Source organism: Pleuronectes platessa, chromosome 3 (genome assembly GCF_947347685.1).
Source record: "Pleuronectes platessa chromosome 3, fPlePla1.1, whole genome shotgun sequence".
Lineage (NCBI taxonomy): Eukaryota > Metazoa > Chordata > Actinopteri > Pleuronectiformes > Pleuronectidae > Pleuronectes > Pleuronectes platessa.
In genome coordinates, this window is record NC_070628.1 from 29,180,839 (window position 1) to 29,195,623 (window position 14,785).

At 39.7% G+C, this 14,785-nt stretch overlaps 1 protein-coding gene across 1 annotated transcript; it reads right to left on the reverse strand.

The window, feature by feature from the left end:
• Window positions 1-7,207, reverse strand: naf1 (nuclear assembly factor 1 homolog (S. cerevisiae)). Its single transcript, XM_053419296.1, has 9 exons — window positions 7,080-7,207; window positions 6,088-6,476; window positions 4,792-4,927; window positions 3,571-3,664; window positions 3,388-3,470; window positions 3,057-3,217; window positions 2,903-2,954; window positions 1,695-1,779; window positions 1-1,583 (listed from the first exon to the last, which is right to left on the reverse strand). Exons 2-9 carry the CDS (start codon window positions 6,462-6,464, stop codon window positions 1,165-1,167), a joined length of 1,407 nt encoding a protein of 468 aa, XP_053275271.1. The 5' UTR covers window positions 6,465-6,476; window positions 7,080-7,207; the 3' UTR covers window positions 1-1,164.
• Window positions 7,208-14,785: the final 7,578 nt, after the last annotated feature.

The window sequence follows — 14,785 nt, forward strand, 5'->3', positions numbered from 1 at the left end:
TTTTACACAAGAGACATTTATTTGATGAGGTTCTACAAAAGGTCCAAATGTTGAATTGAAAAAGAATGATTAAAAAAAAGGAATCCATCAAACAAGTGACTTCAGAGCTCATGCCCAGCCTTGTGAAAAGGTGTTAAGTCTGTCAACACAAAAGAAAGCTGAAATGACTCCTAAACAGTTTGAATAGAATATATATAAAGAACTGGACTGCACTACACAGACCATCATTCCTCCATTCGTGGAACTGAAGGTGTATCCTTTGTTTACATCTTTACTAAAGAAAAAACTTTCCACTTGACTCAAGGGTAACTGTTTTTTTTAATCAAAAAGAAACCAAAACAAAAGTCTATGTTATAAATGAAAAAGAAAAACATAATTAAAAACAACTGAAAACCAAATGAGGTGTGTACATATAAGCATAATACAAATACTGAGTGAGATGTCGCTGTAAGTTCATTCAAACATTTTAAAGTTGATTTGTCTTGAGACTGGCATGAACATTAAGAATAGCTGCATTCACACATATGGACCTAAAGTTGCAGACTGCCTCTAACAGTTATTTTCTCATGTTTCCATAAAAGGTGTAAGATAAACTCATTATTTTCTCTAGCAACGTGCTCTTTTTGCACAGTTTTCCTCTAATTCAATAAAGCTATATTGAGAAGCCACAGACTGAGACGTTCAGCATTTTCCACATTATATTTTAACTTGTTTTACACAGTAAAACAGAGTTAGAGAAGAAAAAACTATCGTGACTTTCTCAAAATATCTGCACAAAGTTGAACTAAGAGGCCTTTTGAGCCTTGAGTAGTAGTTGGTGGTGAGAACATGTGACTGAAGCTTGACTTCAAAAAGCCTCTTCAGTACTACAGTATATATATGTGTTTCTGAGCTGTCATATGACAACTGTCTCTAAAGTGTAATGTCACATTTACTTAGAATATGTCACAAAAACTCTGCTGCTCTCCCAGGGGTTAGATAGTGAACACATCTTAAGCCGTAATGACTGAAATGTAAAAAAATATTTGAAAGCAGAATAAAAAAAAAAAGAAGAGCTGAATATAAACTGCTCACCAGTGAATGATACATGTGGGTGATTTGTCCCAGTGCAGTCTGCAAACATGACATTTTTCTGATGTGTGCAAAAAGTGTATACAGAGAGCATTACTGAGGTGGAGGAGGAGGTGGGGGAGGAGGAGGGAGGTCAGAGAAGGGGAGAGAGTTTGGTGACCAGTGGGGAGAAGAAAAAGATGGATTGAAGAAGGACGGAGGAGGAGGAGGGTAGAGAGGGAAGCTGGGAGGGGGGAAGTGGTGAGGAGGTGGAAGAGGGTAAGGGCAGGGGGGTGGAAGGTACATTGGAGGCACATCTGTGTGTCTGTGTGATGGGTGTGTATGTCTGAATTGTGGCTGTTTGTTCCTTGGGTTCTGGTGCCTGAATGAAAGCCCTGCATGTCTTGGTGGGAAACCCCTGATGTCACGCGGCTGCTGCTGCTGCTGCTGCTGCTGCTGCTGCTGGTGGTGGTGCTGGTGGTGCTGGTGCTGCTGCTGCTGCTGCTGCTGCTGCTGCAAGGTGTTCTGGGTACCTTGGACCGGATTATTTGGTAAGTGAAAAAGAAGTGAAAGAAAAAGTAAGACAAAGCGTTTGTCAGTGGTTACAAACAGAACATATACAGACAGTGTACATCTGTTAGTACCTGGATTGTTATTATCCCGCCTCTTTCGGTTTTTCCCTTTCTTCTTTGCCTCCTTCTCTTTCTCATCATCACTGAAATCTAAAGCCTGGAGAGGGAGAGAGACAGACACAGAGAAAGACATTTATTTTTACCGCTAAATTTCATTTTCACTATTGCATTGTGTCCTTTGCCACGCATACACAAACACACTCTTAATTCTTGTTGATTTTTTACACCAAATTGTCCTCTTTGTCAAGGAACTGCAACATAACTTTTTATGATGCACATTTACCATTTCTTTTTAATCGATGACTTATAAAAGCCCAATGCTTTTTATTTATTTAAAAAAGAAATAGAGATGGTGTTATGTAATCTGTGTGCACCTGAGCAGCATGTTTTACTGGTAATACCAACAACTGTGGCAACCTTTAATCTGGTCAATTGATATTTAATTCATGTAAGGAATTAGTCCAAGAAGTCCAAGCACTAGGGAGTTTTTTTTTCATTTCTTTCCATGCTATCTAAAGTGATGACATCCTTTGGTGCCATGTCCCACTCAAATACCCACTGCTTCTTAAATTCTGAGCTGTCCTTGCTGACGGTCCACCTTCATCTCTTGGTAGATACAGCCAGTTCTGAGGAACAGAGTTTATCCTGATTGGACCCAAAACCTGAACCAATAACCGGTGGAGGGTCAACCATGAGGTGGACCATACCAAATGATTAGTTGGTCTCCTTCGGTAGGACATTTTTGATTGAATCCACTTTTGGAGTTTAGTTTCTAAGCAACTTTGAAGAAAAAATTTAGCTGCACTGGACAACCTCCTGCTGACAGTCCACTAGAGTGATCATCATGTTCATCTGCTCAGGCTCATAGTTTTAAAATGGTTGTCAGATCAAACTTTGTGTTATGCTAACTCCAGACAGGATCGGACCTGGTACAACTCTCATCTGGATATATAAGGGATTGCTCAAGTCGCGGTACATCTTCAGCATACTCTAATTACCGCAATGCAAAACCTAAATAAAAGCAGGACCAAAACCACTACTTCAAAAAATGCCTCATTATTCCCACTTTGAGTTGATACATCTTAGAGATTTCTACTTTGCAAATCTTCAAAGTGATGCAGTAGAGGCCACTTTCCTCCATTTAACAGCAGATGGCTTTGTTTGATGCTACAGTGTCTCAACATGCTCCACCTGACATGTTTAGAGTTATCTATGCTTACCTCTTGTGGTGGTTCTTGATCATTCTTCCAAGATGCATCAGAACCCTTAAAACTGAAGGAAACGCATTTTCACTACAACAGGCTGGCCACACTTTCTAACTTTACAGTGGTATATGCTGTCTATGTATGTATGCATGCATGTGTGTTGACTTACAGAGTAAGGTGCCTTGTAAGGACGTATCCTGTGTATTCTTTGATGGCTGGTGCATAATAAACAGTCAGTCCCTCCTTTAGCCCCTTGCTGGTTACCTGCTCCACTGAGTTCAAACGTAGAACATAAAGTGGACTGGAGACTGGACCAAACACCTCAAACACCTGAGAGCACACACGCAAACAACACAACATTACTGACATGTTAAAACCAAACAAAAACAGAAAAGGTAAAACCCTTCTTTCTACACACAGACACACACACACAAAGAAAGACAGAGTGGACCAAAGCAGAGGTGGTCTAACACACAGCCAGGGAACTCCTGGACCCCCACCTTGCCAACAGCCACCCTATCAGATGTAAAGATGATGCTGTCATCAGTTAGAGCAGGTGTGTCTCTCAGAGACTGGACGATCACTGCAAAGACAGAAAGGGCAGATTACATGAGGGCTGCCCGACTAAAAGCCTCAGTTTAAAAAACTGCTGTGTGTGTGTGTGTGTGTTTGTGTGTGTTTACCAAGCTGCTGTAAAATGCTGCAGACTGTTCCTACAGGCTGCAGTTCTGCATCCTCTGGTAATGATACACACACTTCCTCTACTGCCGGCAGCTCCTACACACACAACACAAAATCTTATCCTGCGCTCCGATGATGTTAACTATGGGTTGAACAAGGCAAAACAATAAACCAATGGATGCAACAAACTATCACCTGGCATAACACTGTTGTGGTCCCTCTATTTCAGAAACGATACGCTAGAGTGCGTTGAATGGGATGACGACCGAAATAAACGTCATAGTCACACCATGCCCATGTAGGGAGTCTCGCTACATGGGCTTGGAAGAGCGAGCTAACCGGGCCAGTGGAGCCCGGCTAGCGTTAGCTCGCTGCTGCTACCCGTCAGACATTTAAGTGGCCGCATAAACAAGGGACCCCCGGATCACCTCTAAACGTTGACTTAACAGTGTGGAAGGATGCTGCTGCTGCGCCAGCTCAAGCTCCCACGGCTCCCACTACTCCCTACAGGGGGCTGCACTGGGGAGCTGGGCCTCTCGCAGCCAGGCTCACCGGGGGTGATTTGGTTTGGTCAAATATCCTTATGGTATTTTGACCAAAATATGTTACAGACATTTCATTAAGACCCCAAGGAACCATATCAACTGTGGTAATGGGCATAATATGTCCCCTTTAAGTCACATCATACCAGCCCTTTAAAAACCGTTGTCCCTAGCATGAGAATGCTCTCCACAACTGGTTGGTGCCAGCAGGGCATCAAACCCTCTACAAACTATGTCCTGGTAGGTAATTATTTTGAAGAAAGAAAAAAAAGAAAAAACATGTATATAATAATGATCATTATAATTACAATAAAGCCGCAGTTTAAGAACAGTTAATTTTCTACATGCTGCACCCTAAAGAACGTTTATCAATTTTACCATTTGAGAGAATTATTATTAAGTTATATTCCTTTCTAAAATGTATTTAGGTAAGAAAGACACAACCATAGTCTTCTCAGCTAACCGGGGTTAATAAAAAGAAATAAAAAAAATCAGTTGAATGTTTTCGGAAACTTGTTTCTGCTGTACCGAAAACGTACCGAACCATGACCTCAAAACCGAGGTATGTACCGAGCCGTGATTTCTGTGTACCGTTACAAACCTATTAAGTAATATCATTTCATGAGACTCAAAAATGTTAGCAATAAAGAAGCAAACTGACAGTTGTGATCCTAGACTAACCTCGAGCAAGACTTCGTCTCTGGTTTTAATGGGAGGTGGTCGGCTGAAACCCTCATCGTCATCCTCAAGTACAGGGGCAGAAGGAGCAGAAGAGGAAGAAGACGAGGAAGAGGACGATGAGGAGGTAGAGCTGTCGCTGTGTAAAGGAGAAGGATAGCATCAGAGTAAGTTGTGTTATGGAGGTTTGTTCTGGAAGCTGGTGAAAGGAAAACTCAGGCAGCAGCTGATGTCTTATGCAGAAGATTTTAATGTAGACTTGATGCATGAAGGAGACCAGAAGCTGGAACAATATACAAACCTCAACGGAGTAACATGAAAAGTTGTCACCCTCAAGTCTGAAGATTTCTCTCGCAGCATCCGCATATATCTTCCTCTACTTGCGTCACCCATTCTAACAGCACATCCATGAAAGGCTAGAATTGCTGTCACTCTCTATGTTATATTTAGGTGTCCACATCCGATTGGATAGTTAAGCCTAAAGCATGCATTCCTAGATCACATTGTGTCCTTACGTTTTGCCACTGATAAAATACGTAAAATAGTTAGAATTAGTGAGAGTTAAAGAGGGTACCTCTCGGTCTGGAGCATCTGAGTTAGATATGAAAGTTCCTCAACCTAGACACCACAATGTAGTGTTGGTTGGCCTTTTATCTATAACCTGACCTTTGGTACTGCTGAGAGAGAAAGAGAGTATCTGTGGAATTTAGATAGGCACTATTCTCCTGTACAGATTTAATATAATATACATAATGTGGCATAAACAGTAATGTGTGAGGATGGTCAAAGATTCCTCTACAAGTTGTTTGTTTTCTTTCTGCTTGTTGCTAACTTGTCTGGATTCAGACATAAAGAGGACATAAGGCCCTGCTGTGCAAAATTATGGTACCTAGCACATTAAGGTTGAAAATTGCAATCAGAAGCCATTTATCATAATGTTGTGTATGTGTGTCACTGGATAAAACCCAGTCAGGCCTCTCAGATCAGCAGGCAGTGCTTAACAAGCTGCCTGCTGAGCTGAGGTCCACCTTCAGAAGCAAATTTAAAACAGGTCTGCTCTATCAGGCCTTTGTCTGATTTTCTGTCTGCCCATTTGTGATTCATGTTTCCTGATCAGCTGCTATATAATTGTATCATTTGACTGTGTGAGTTTTGAGTGCTATGTTGTATGTCTAATTGGTTCATAGATGTGTGGTGCATTTGATGTATGCTATAAATGTAGCACATTGAGTTTCTTAAAATGAAATGTGCTTTATAATAAAAATTGCAGATGCCATTGTTGCGTGTGTGTGTAAATACCTGTCTGAACCGTCTGACTCATCATCATCTTCATCACTCTCCTCTGTCTTACGCACACTGTTTACAGAAAGTGCAGCTGCTGCTGTGGCAACAGTTTCTTCCTCTGGAAGGGTTGGTGTATTTGATGACAGGTCTGCACTGTCAGCAGTCACAATCAGATTCTCTAGTTGTGTTGTCACAGTAACCTCCATCTCCTCCTGCTCTTGGTGTGAAGGTACCATATGTTCACCAGGAGCAGTTACCATATGTCCACCAGGACCAGGTACCATCTGTTCACCAGGACCAGGTACCATCTGTTCACCAGGACCAGGTACCATCTGTTCACCAGGATCAGGTAACAGCTGTCCACCAGGACAGACGTTAACTGTTTCTTCCATCTGAAATAAATCCTTTAAAACAGTTGATAATTAGTGTTGTCACAGCATATGATTTAAGTAGCTGTTAACCTGAACACTTAATTGGAGATTTCTTAGAATAATAGGTGAGAAAGCCAGAGTTGAAACATAAATAAAGTGTAGTGTATAGTGTATCTTCGCACACAAACAGTTTTTCGATAAAAAAATTGGAGATTTCTGGATTAACTTTAACTAACTAATCCTGTTCTGTACTTGTGAAGGCCCAGAGATACAACCAAAGACACAACAGGACTTCACATGAATATATCTGCTGTATGTGTAGCATCTGTCCTGGTGTAGTTTCACTAGTATCGTTATTAGACTGAAACAAGTTACTTCAAGCATACGTGTGAAAATATCTCCATCTTCTTATTACCAGAGTCTGATCGCACGGTAAACTCTGGAAAACTATTCATTGATATGTAAGATAGCATCAGTCGGCTGTTTAGCTGAGGAGCTAAGCGAGGCTTACAGCGTTAAATCTAATGTGAGGCATGTCCTCGACAGCCTGTAGTCGGTCTGAACCAAGAGTATTTAAATCCAACAAACTCCACAGACAGTGTGTTAGTACAATGAGCAGTAGGTTGATCATATTACCTGTGTTAGTTATTTACGAAGAACTGCAAACAACCAGTGGAACTCAGGAACTTGTTCAACAGACCTATTTCCGTTGTCAAACTTCAAAATAAAGGCCTGGTCCATCATAATGACTACAGTCGAAACGTAATGTGAACGGATTTCAATTCATATCACATTGTAAATGAGTATGCATAAAATAATTGTCAAACGAGAAGCAATATATACAATGTAAGTATTTTGATATAACTTTCAAGATTTAAATTAGCACAGTCTGTGTTTTATTTTGAAGTAAAAACTGTTTCTCGACCTTCTCTTCCGTGCACAGCCACATGTCCACATGTTCACAACACGTGGGTAGTGTTTTTCCGGGTTTGCGCAAGGCTGTGGCGCAATCGATAGCAATATTTTGCGAGAGATGTAAAGTCAGAAACGCTCAATCTGTTTACACACATCCCTGTTACTTGACGAATACAGACTTGCGCGTATCGGTGTAACTTCAGGTCAAATTCGGGGTTTCCAATCCTACGAAGCTCGTTCATTTCTTAGCGGGACCTTAATTCACCATGGCAACTTTTACTGAACGGCTAACCTTGTCAGGAGTAGGTTTAGTTGGAGAAAAGCGATAAGCCTGTATTAAAGGACCACCGACTGAACAATCAATTTCTTTATAACATGGCATCAACAACACTAGGAGCAATGCGCTCACAGTACAACAGGCTGTGTGCATTGCCATATGTTTCTCTGCTTATGGGAGCTGTTACTGTTGGTGACATAGATAGGTGATGCAGAGAAGCTCAACAGAAACACTGTGCACGGAAATACACAAGGTGGCAGGTGCTCTGACTTAATACGTTTATGTTTTTTTACATCGCAGTTGGACATAGTTCACCCCCGAAATTAAGATTCACTCATTATCCAATTACCACTATGCCGATGGAGGGGTGGGTGAAGTGTTTGAGTCCACAAAACACTTCTGGAGTTTCAGGGGTAAACAGTGTTGCAGCCAAATACAATACAATCAAAGTCAATGGTTACCTCCTCTTCAAAGGTAAAGAAACAACAGGAAAAAAAAACAACTGAAAATGCCTCTATTCTGCTCCTGTGGTGTCATCCAATTCTCTTGCAAACGCTGTTCCAAAGGAGGATAACAGAGGGCTTTATGTTGCAATTTATTTAAATCTTTACTGTAAAACCGGTCTTTTTTTCCATTGCACTTTTCACTTTAGGAACACAAACATGCAGATGTATTTTAATTGAAAATTCTTATCTCTGACAAAAGAACTGGCCCCAGCCTGGCCCCCTCAGTAAAATCAATCTAGAACCGAGGTCCCAGTAGCACTTCGACATTGTACCACTACCACTGGGACCTCTCCAGGATCTCCACTTTGGGATAATTTCACAGACATGAAGCCTAGAACTGGACAAAAATAAATTTGAAATTGTTCTGGCCAGGATTAATTATAAACTGTGTTCATAAAATTACCTTATGTGAGTTATACTGTACATGAAAGTATCAAACAAGTGGTATTATATTAATACAATGATAATTAACTGTATTTATACACTTTTAACTCTTAAAAATGCTAAAAAGTATTTAACAAGAAGAAATAAAAATATTAATACTTTTTAGAAAGCCAGGTGTAGGCCTGCAGAAAAGGCCTATACGTAATAACTGACTTACAAATGAAAAATGTCTCAACCAACATAGTGACAGCATTATGGAAAGGATCCGTGATTTACCTTTTTGTTAAAGAGTGGATCTTTTTTTCTTTCTTTTTTCAATCAAACAAACAAAACTATTCAAAGAAGCAGTTATTTAATCATCGTAAAACTAACTGAATACAAAGTTGACAGAAGCTAAATAAAACCCACCTAAACCATCCTGGCTCATTGTTTCCCTGTTTTAACCATCATCAATTCTTATTTGGTAAAAACAAACTCTCTCTCTGTTATACAATGATTAAATTACAACTCTTTTTTTAACAGGGTTCTGGTGGGATTTGTGAGCTCGACACAGGGACTCTTCCTGGTTAATAAATGAAGGATGAAGGGATAAACTTTTCAAAAAGATGGTCTACTCAAACTTGCTGATATGGTTAGGGTGGTTAGCTCCTCCTATCTTTACTGTGCAAGAGACCATAACATTAAACTAATAAAACTGAATTGATATACTTTCACTGTCATCGATCTTGTCTTGGATTTCAGCCCTTGGTTGACCAATTTGGTAGTGGTTGGTTGGTGTTGTCAAAAAACAATAGGGTCCTAGAAATGGATCTTACCAGGAAGTTGGTGGTTCATTCCACCAGTTTTCCTGCCAATCTTTCCCTGGACATTGAACCCTAAATTGCTTCTGACAGCTGTGCAGTCAGTGTCTGAATGGTGTGTGATAGAAAAACTGTGCGAGCATAGAGAAGTGTGGTATGAATGTGTGAGTGGGTAAATGTGAGTTGTAGAATTAGGTACTATGCATGGTCATCTGGACTAGAACAGCACTATGTAAACACAAGGCAGGAGCTGGGAGAGTTACTAAGCTAAATGTCAAAGTCCAGTAGACAGTCCAAATCAAACCCAGGTTATTCCCTAGCCAACCAACAGTACAAAATCAGAGGGACAAAACAGGGCAGGCAAAAAATAAGAAACAGGTACATGTACTGTAAATAATCACACATAAACCACTTTGTCACATTCGTCAGAAAGAGAGAGAGAGAAAGAGAGAGAGCGAGAGAGAGAGAGGGGCAGGATCTCAAACCTAATTGACCATTATGGAGCTTGCAGAACTTGATTCAATATTTGTGGGGTGGCTGTGGCTGAGGAGCGGTTGTCCTCCAACCTGAGGATTGGCAGTTCGATCCCCAGTCTTCCCCATCTGCATGCCGAAGTGTCCTTGGGCAAGATGCTGAACTCCGAACTGCCCCCAATAGAACAACAAAGTGCTGCTAATAGATGCACTGTATGAATATGTGTGTGAATGGGTGAATGGAAAAATGTACTGTAAAGAGCTTTGAGCGGTCATCAAGACTAGAAAAGCACTATATAAATAGAAAACCATTTACCATTTATATGATGAAACCGAAAAGGGATCAAAGGATGAAGAGCAACTTTCTCTTTGTCAAATATGACCAGTAGGTGACAGCAAACCCCTGTTAAATCAGTTCGGAAAACCACTGGGAGTTTATGGGCCACACTGAATATCTGTCAACTGATAGCTACTAAATACTCTCACTACATGGACCAAACTGATATGATTATAGTCAATTCCTGAGAGCAACCACTCCGTATAAATAATTAGGAAAGCTGTAAGAACAAGGCTTTATGCAAATATGCAAAAGGTGTGTGTGCCCGCATTTATGTGACCCTGACCCAGGAAAAGTAAAAGAGAATCTGGTCGAAAGGGAGCAGTTATTATAACTTTATTATTTATTATATAATTTATTATATCATACACATACACATTCTTGCAGGCCTACAATGGGCCTCATCTGGCCCACAGCCTGCTAGTTGAATAGTAAAAAGTCCTGAATGTATAATCTGAAACACTATTATGTGATATCTTAAATAATTTTGGTGTTTAATGATATTATTGGCTATTGAAATGATAATCATTACAAAACATGATTTCCAAGAATACTTGATTTGGGTTCCATTTAATGTAAGCTACTAGTGGTAAAACTATTTTTAGCACATACAAATTATAAATCATTCCCCTATGTAGGTGGGAACTGTGACGGGCTGGAGGCTGTCATAGGGGGTAAATCATCACCATAGACGGATTTCAGAATGAGTGTGCTTTTATGCGGTTTAGCAAATGTCATTATCCCCAAAATGCGTTCAAATGATTTGTTTTCTTATGGTTTCTACTTTCCTATTGTGGTAAACCGCCGTTAAAATGTCTCAATTTCCAAAATCAAAGTGTCCTTTCATGACCTTCCGCTAGCTGAATATCATCGCAAGCCTTTGTTGTAAAGTGTCCATTAAAAATTAAATTAAATTTCCAATTATAAAAATTTCTCTTTCTTTTTCCATTTTAGCACCTCCAAATCCATTTTCCTGTCTTGAGTGAAGAATACAAAAAAGTCTCATGTGGGAGACCTTTTGAAATACAGGTTTCTCCAGCTTCTCAACCTGCACCAGGGTCCAATAAATAGTACATGAAATCAGCTGACGTTGACACTGAATGGCCGTATTGTTACTGAGCAAATCAACTGGCGCTGGCTCCTTGCCACTGTTTTACCAAAGCTCCGAGCCACACTAACACTTCAAATAGCACCTCTCAAAAACCTCAAAGCACCCCTGCTTTGTGCCAGTCATTGATGCTTTTGAAACCTAATGACATAAATTGTCTTAGTCCCCAATTCTACGTCTGCACTGAAAATAATTTCAGTGCAGCATTTATATTTGCATGCATGAAAGGTGCTGGGATGTGCCATTGTTAGCTCATCAGAGTGCTACAACTGCACAGGCTTCTGAATGCAAGTGGATGGGAAGTGGAACACACACTGAAACTTTGGTTAATGATATTTACTATGATAAGGCTCTACTATCAGTTTGGCTTCTCACGTGACAGATAACAGACATCAAAGCAGATCAATTCCAAATGATGCATAAAAGACAATAAAATTAATTTATCCTGGTGACTCAAGAGTCCAAGAAACACTGTGTTGTCATGGCTACTTTTCCCAGTTCATCCCTCCTGTTTTACCCAAGTTTCGTTAACTTTTCACACAAGACGTGCAAAATAAATTAACGTGGTAAAATAAGTAAATGCAACTAATTAAGGTCATACTGATGTTTTCTTACAGTACATCAGAAGGAATGCAAATGTTGGAGGTCATAGTTTACCTCCAAAAACTTCTCTTTTCCCAGAGTTAATGCAGCTGCTGCTAAAAGCTAGAATAACATTAACAAAATACACACACACACACACACACACACACACACACACACACACACACACACACACACACACACACACACACACACACACACACACACACACACACACACACAGAGCCCAGAGAACTCAAACGTCTCTTACCTTCTTAATGCTATGCAAATCGCGCCTAATAAGGTCAAACTGCTTCATTGCATGAAAACACTCAGCAAAACTTTATTAGTGAAAATTGTGAGAAAGAAGGAGCTGTGTTTACCAGTTGATGTATATTCCGTAAGTATGAACATTACTGATAGAATGAAACGTTGCATTCAAGAAGAAGATCGAAATGTTTAATTTCATCGGAATTCTAAATTGTTTTGTGTAACTCAGTTTCTAAAGTCATTATAGCAGGTGATTTCAACATAAATGTAGTTGTTGCTAATGCAGCCTTAGTTCAGCATTTATTTCCCCTGACTTCATAGGTTTTGTATTAATATAATAAATTGGTTTATTATTTGTATGTAAATAACCCTACTCACTATTCCAATCACATTCTTGATCTTGTTCTGAAATGTGGCCTAAAAATGAAAAAGTTGTGACACCTTAAGGTTCTCACATCTTAATCAAGTTTGAAACAATATGTCCCCCAAACTCTCCCTTGTCTGAGATTTCTTTATAACATTTAAAATTACAATTAATTATTACACTGATTTTGCTGTCTGTCAATATAATACAGGGAGGTTATCACAACTTACACTCAGTACCACACTAGTTGCTGACTTTGATAATATTACAGCAGCTTCAATGCAAACAACCATTGACACAGCTGCCTCTCTAAAATAGAGGTAGTAAATCAGTGGAGATCAGCTCCATAGTATAATCATCAAACACATAAACAGACCTCACAGAAGTAAGAAAGAAGGTTCTAGATGATTTTCAATTAGCCTGGAAAGACAGCCTAATAACTAAACAAAGACGTTCCCGTTCCAAATGCCAGAACCTTGTATTAGTCTTTGGTGATAGAAGAAAAAAAGAAACACACTCATGTTCCTCTTCAGCACTGACAGAGAGTCAGCTATACTAAACCATATACTCCTTTAACTCTGAGCAGTAATGTTTTCATGAGCGGCTTTACAAATAAATATGCCCATTTGAAACCATAGATCATAAGATTCTGATACTGGCACAATGCATAGGAAACAGCCCTATCCTGATTTGAATCGTACTTAGCAGATAGATTACAAGTTGTTAATGTGACTTTTTTTTCTAAATAACACATATTTTAAAGTGCTCATAACAAGTGCTTTAAAATAATGCATGTTTCGATTTGGGGCAGTACAAATGAAATCAAATTGATTTGGAAATCGCAAGCTCTTTACCTTAATGGTAATAATTTGAGGAACAACCTACACCTTAATCATAAGCACTAAAGAACATAGCTGTTTATTTACATTTACCACTTTTTGGTCAAGTGGACATGTACCTTTGTAGAATGAGCAGAACAACATGTGCTCTCGTGTAAATGTGCAGTTAAACTGAGCCTATATGTGTTCTGACAGTACACAGGGAATTGAACTTGTGACTCTGAGAGTCAACAGGATGTGTTTGCTGGTAGTAAATGCAGCAGGTGTTTTTTCTGGCATTGTCTCACACACTCTCTCACACGGAGGTGTTGTTTGTCAGTGACTATACATTTGACTGGTTCCAATGTCACTCATTGTGTCACAAACAACAAAACACTGTAAACTCCATTCCATATACGTATAAACACACAGTTACTCACACAAACAATAAAAGTTCTGCATCTCCACTGTGACAGCTCAATATGTAAGAGAATTCCTTGAATTCCTGATTTTTTTCCTGTTGTTGTTGTGTCACATCCACATTTCCACCAACGCGTGACAAGTTTAATCTGTTTACGAGCTTTAAAGGAAAAGTACCTTTTACTTTAAAATATTGCAAAAGGACAGGACCAGCATTACTAAGATATTGCAGTTTGATATCCTTTACATTTTGATACTTTATGCCTTTCAGAGTTCTGTCACATATTTCAGCCATTCATTCAATTCAATATAAGCAAAGACGTACAATTCTCTGTAATTTTGACTGAAAGGACCCAGCTGACTGTTAAGTGTGCTACAAAAAAAATGGCTTTAAAATGTTTTGTCTCACGCCAGAGATAGACAGTATTTGCTGTTAACTACATGTACGCAAGATGGCTGTCTTGCAGGCATTGTGCCGGTTTGCTGCATCAGCTGTGCACGTCCTTAGAATCCACCTACACAAGTATTTACAATAACGACACAGCCTGTCACGTACGCATGGTTAAATAGTAGTAGTGAATAGCAATTTCCCATTTTTGGCTGAGCACAGGACACACATACACACACACACAAACATACACACACACAAATCCCCTACACCAATCTGGTATTCCTGTGTTGACGAGTCAGTCAGGGAAGTTTATGTAAAAGAGCTAATCAGGGATTTACATGTCTCCATGTTAGCCAAACACATACGCCAAAAACACCGAGCACACACAGTACCCCCCCAACACACACTCAAACTTTTTGTTGATTCTTCCCATGATAGAATATTAAAAACTGAAAAATGAGAACTTGGAGCTGCAAAATGAAGCAGATTGAGGCAGGCGGACTTCAAAACATCTAGTGAGCAGGTTATAGCAGTTTGAGTGTAAACACTGGGGGATATTGTGTTACATTTCTGACTGTGGAAACACACCACTCGTTACAACGTCTGACCAGGCCAAAGAGGGGCAATTATTTTCATATCAGCTCAAATTCCACAGACGCTTGTGATTGCATGAGTCAAAGCATTCCAATTAGGGAAC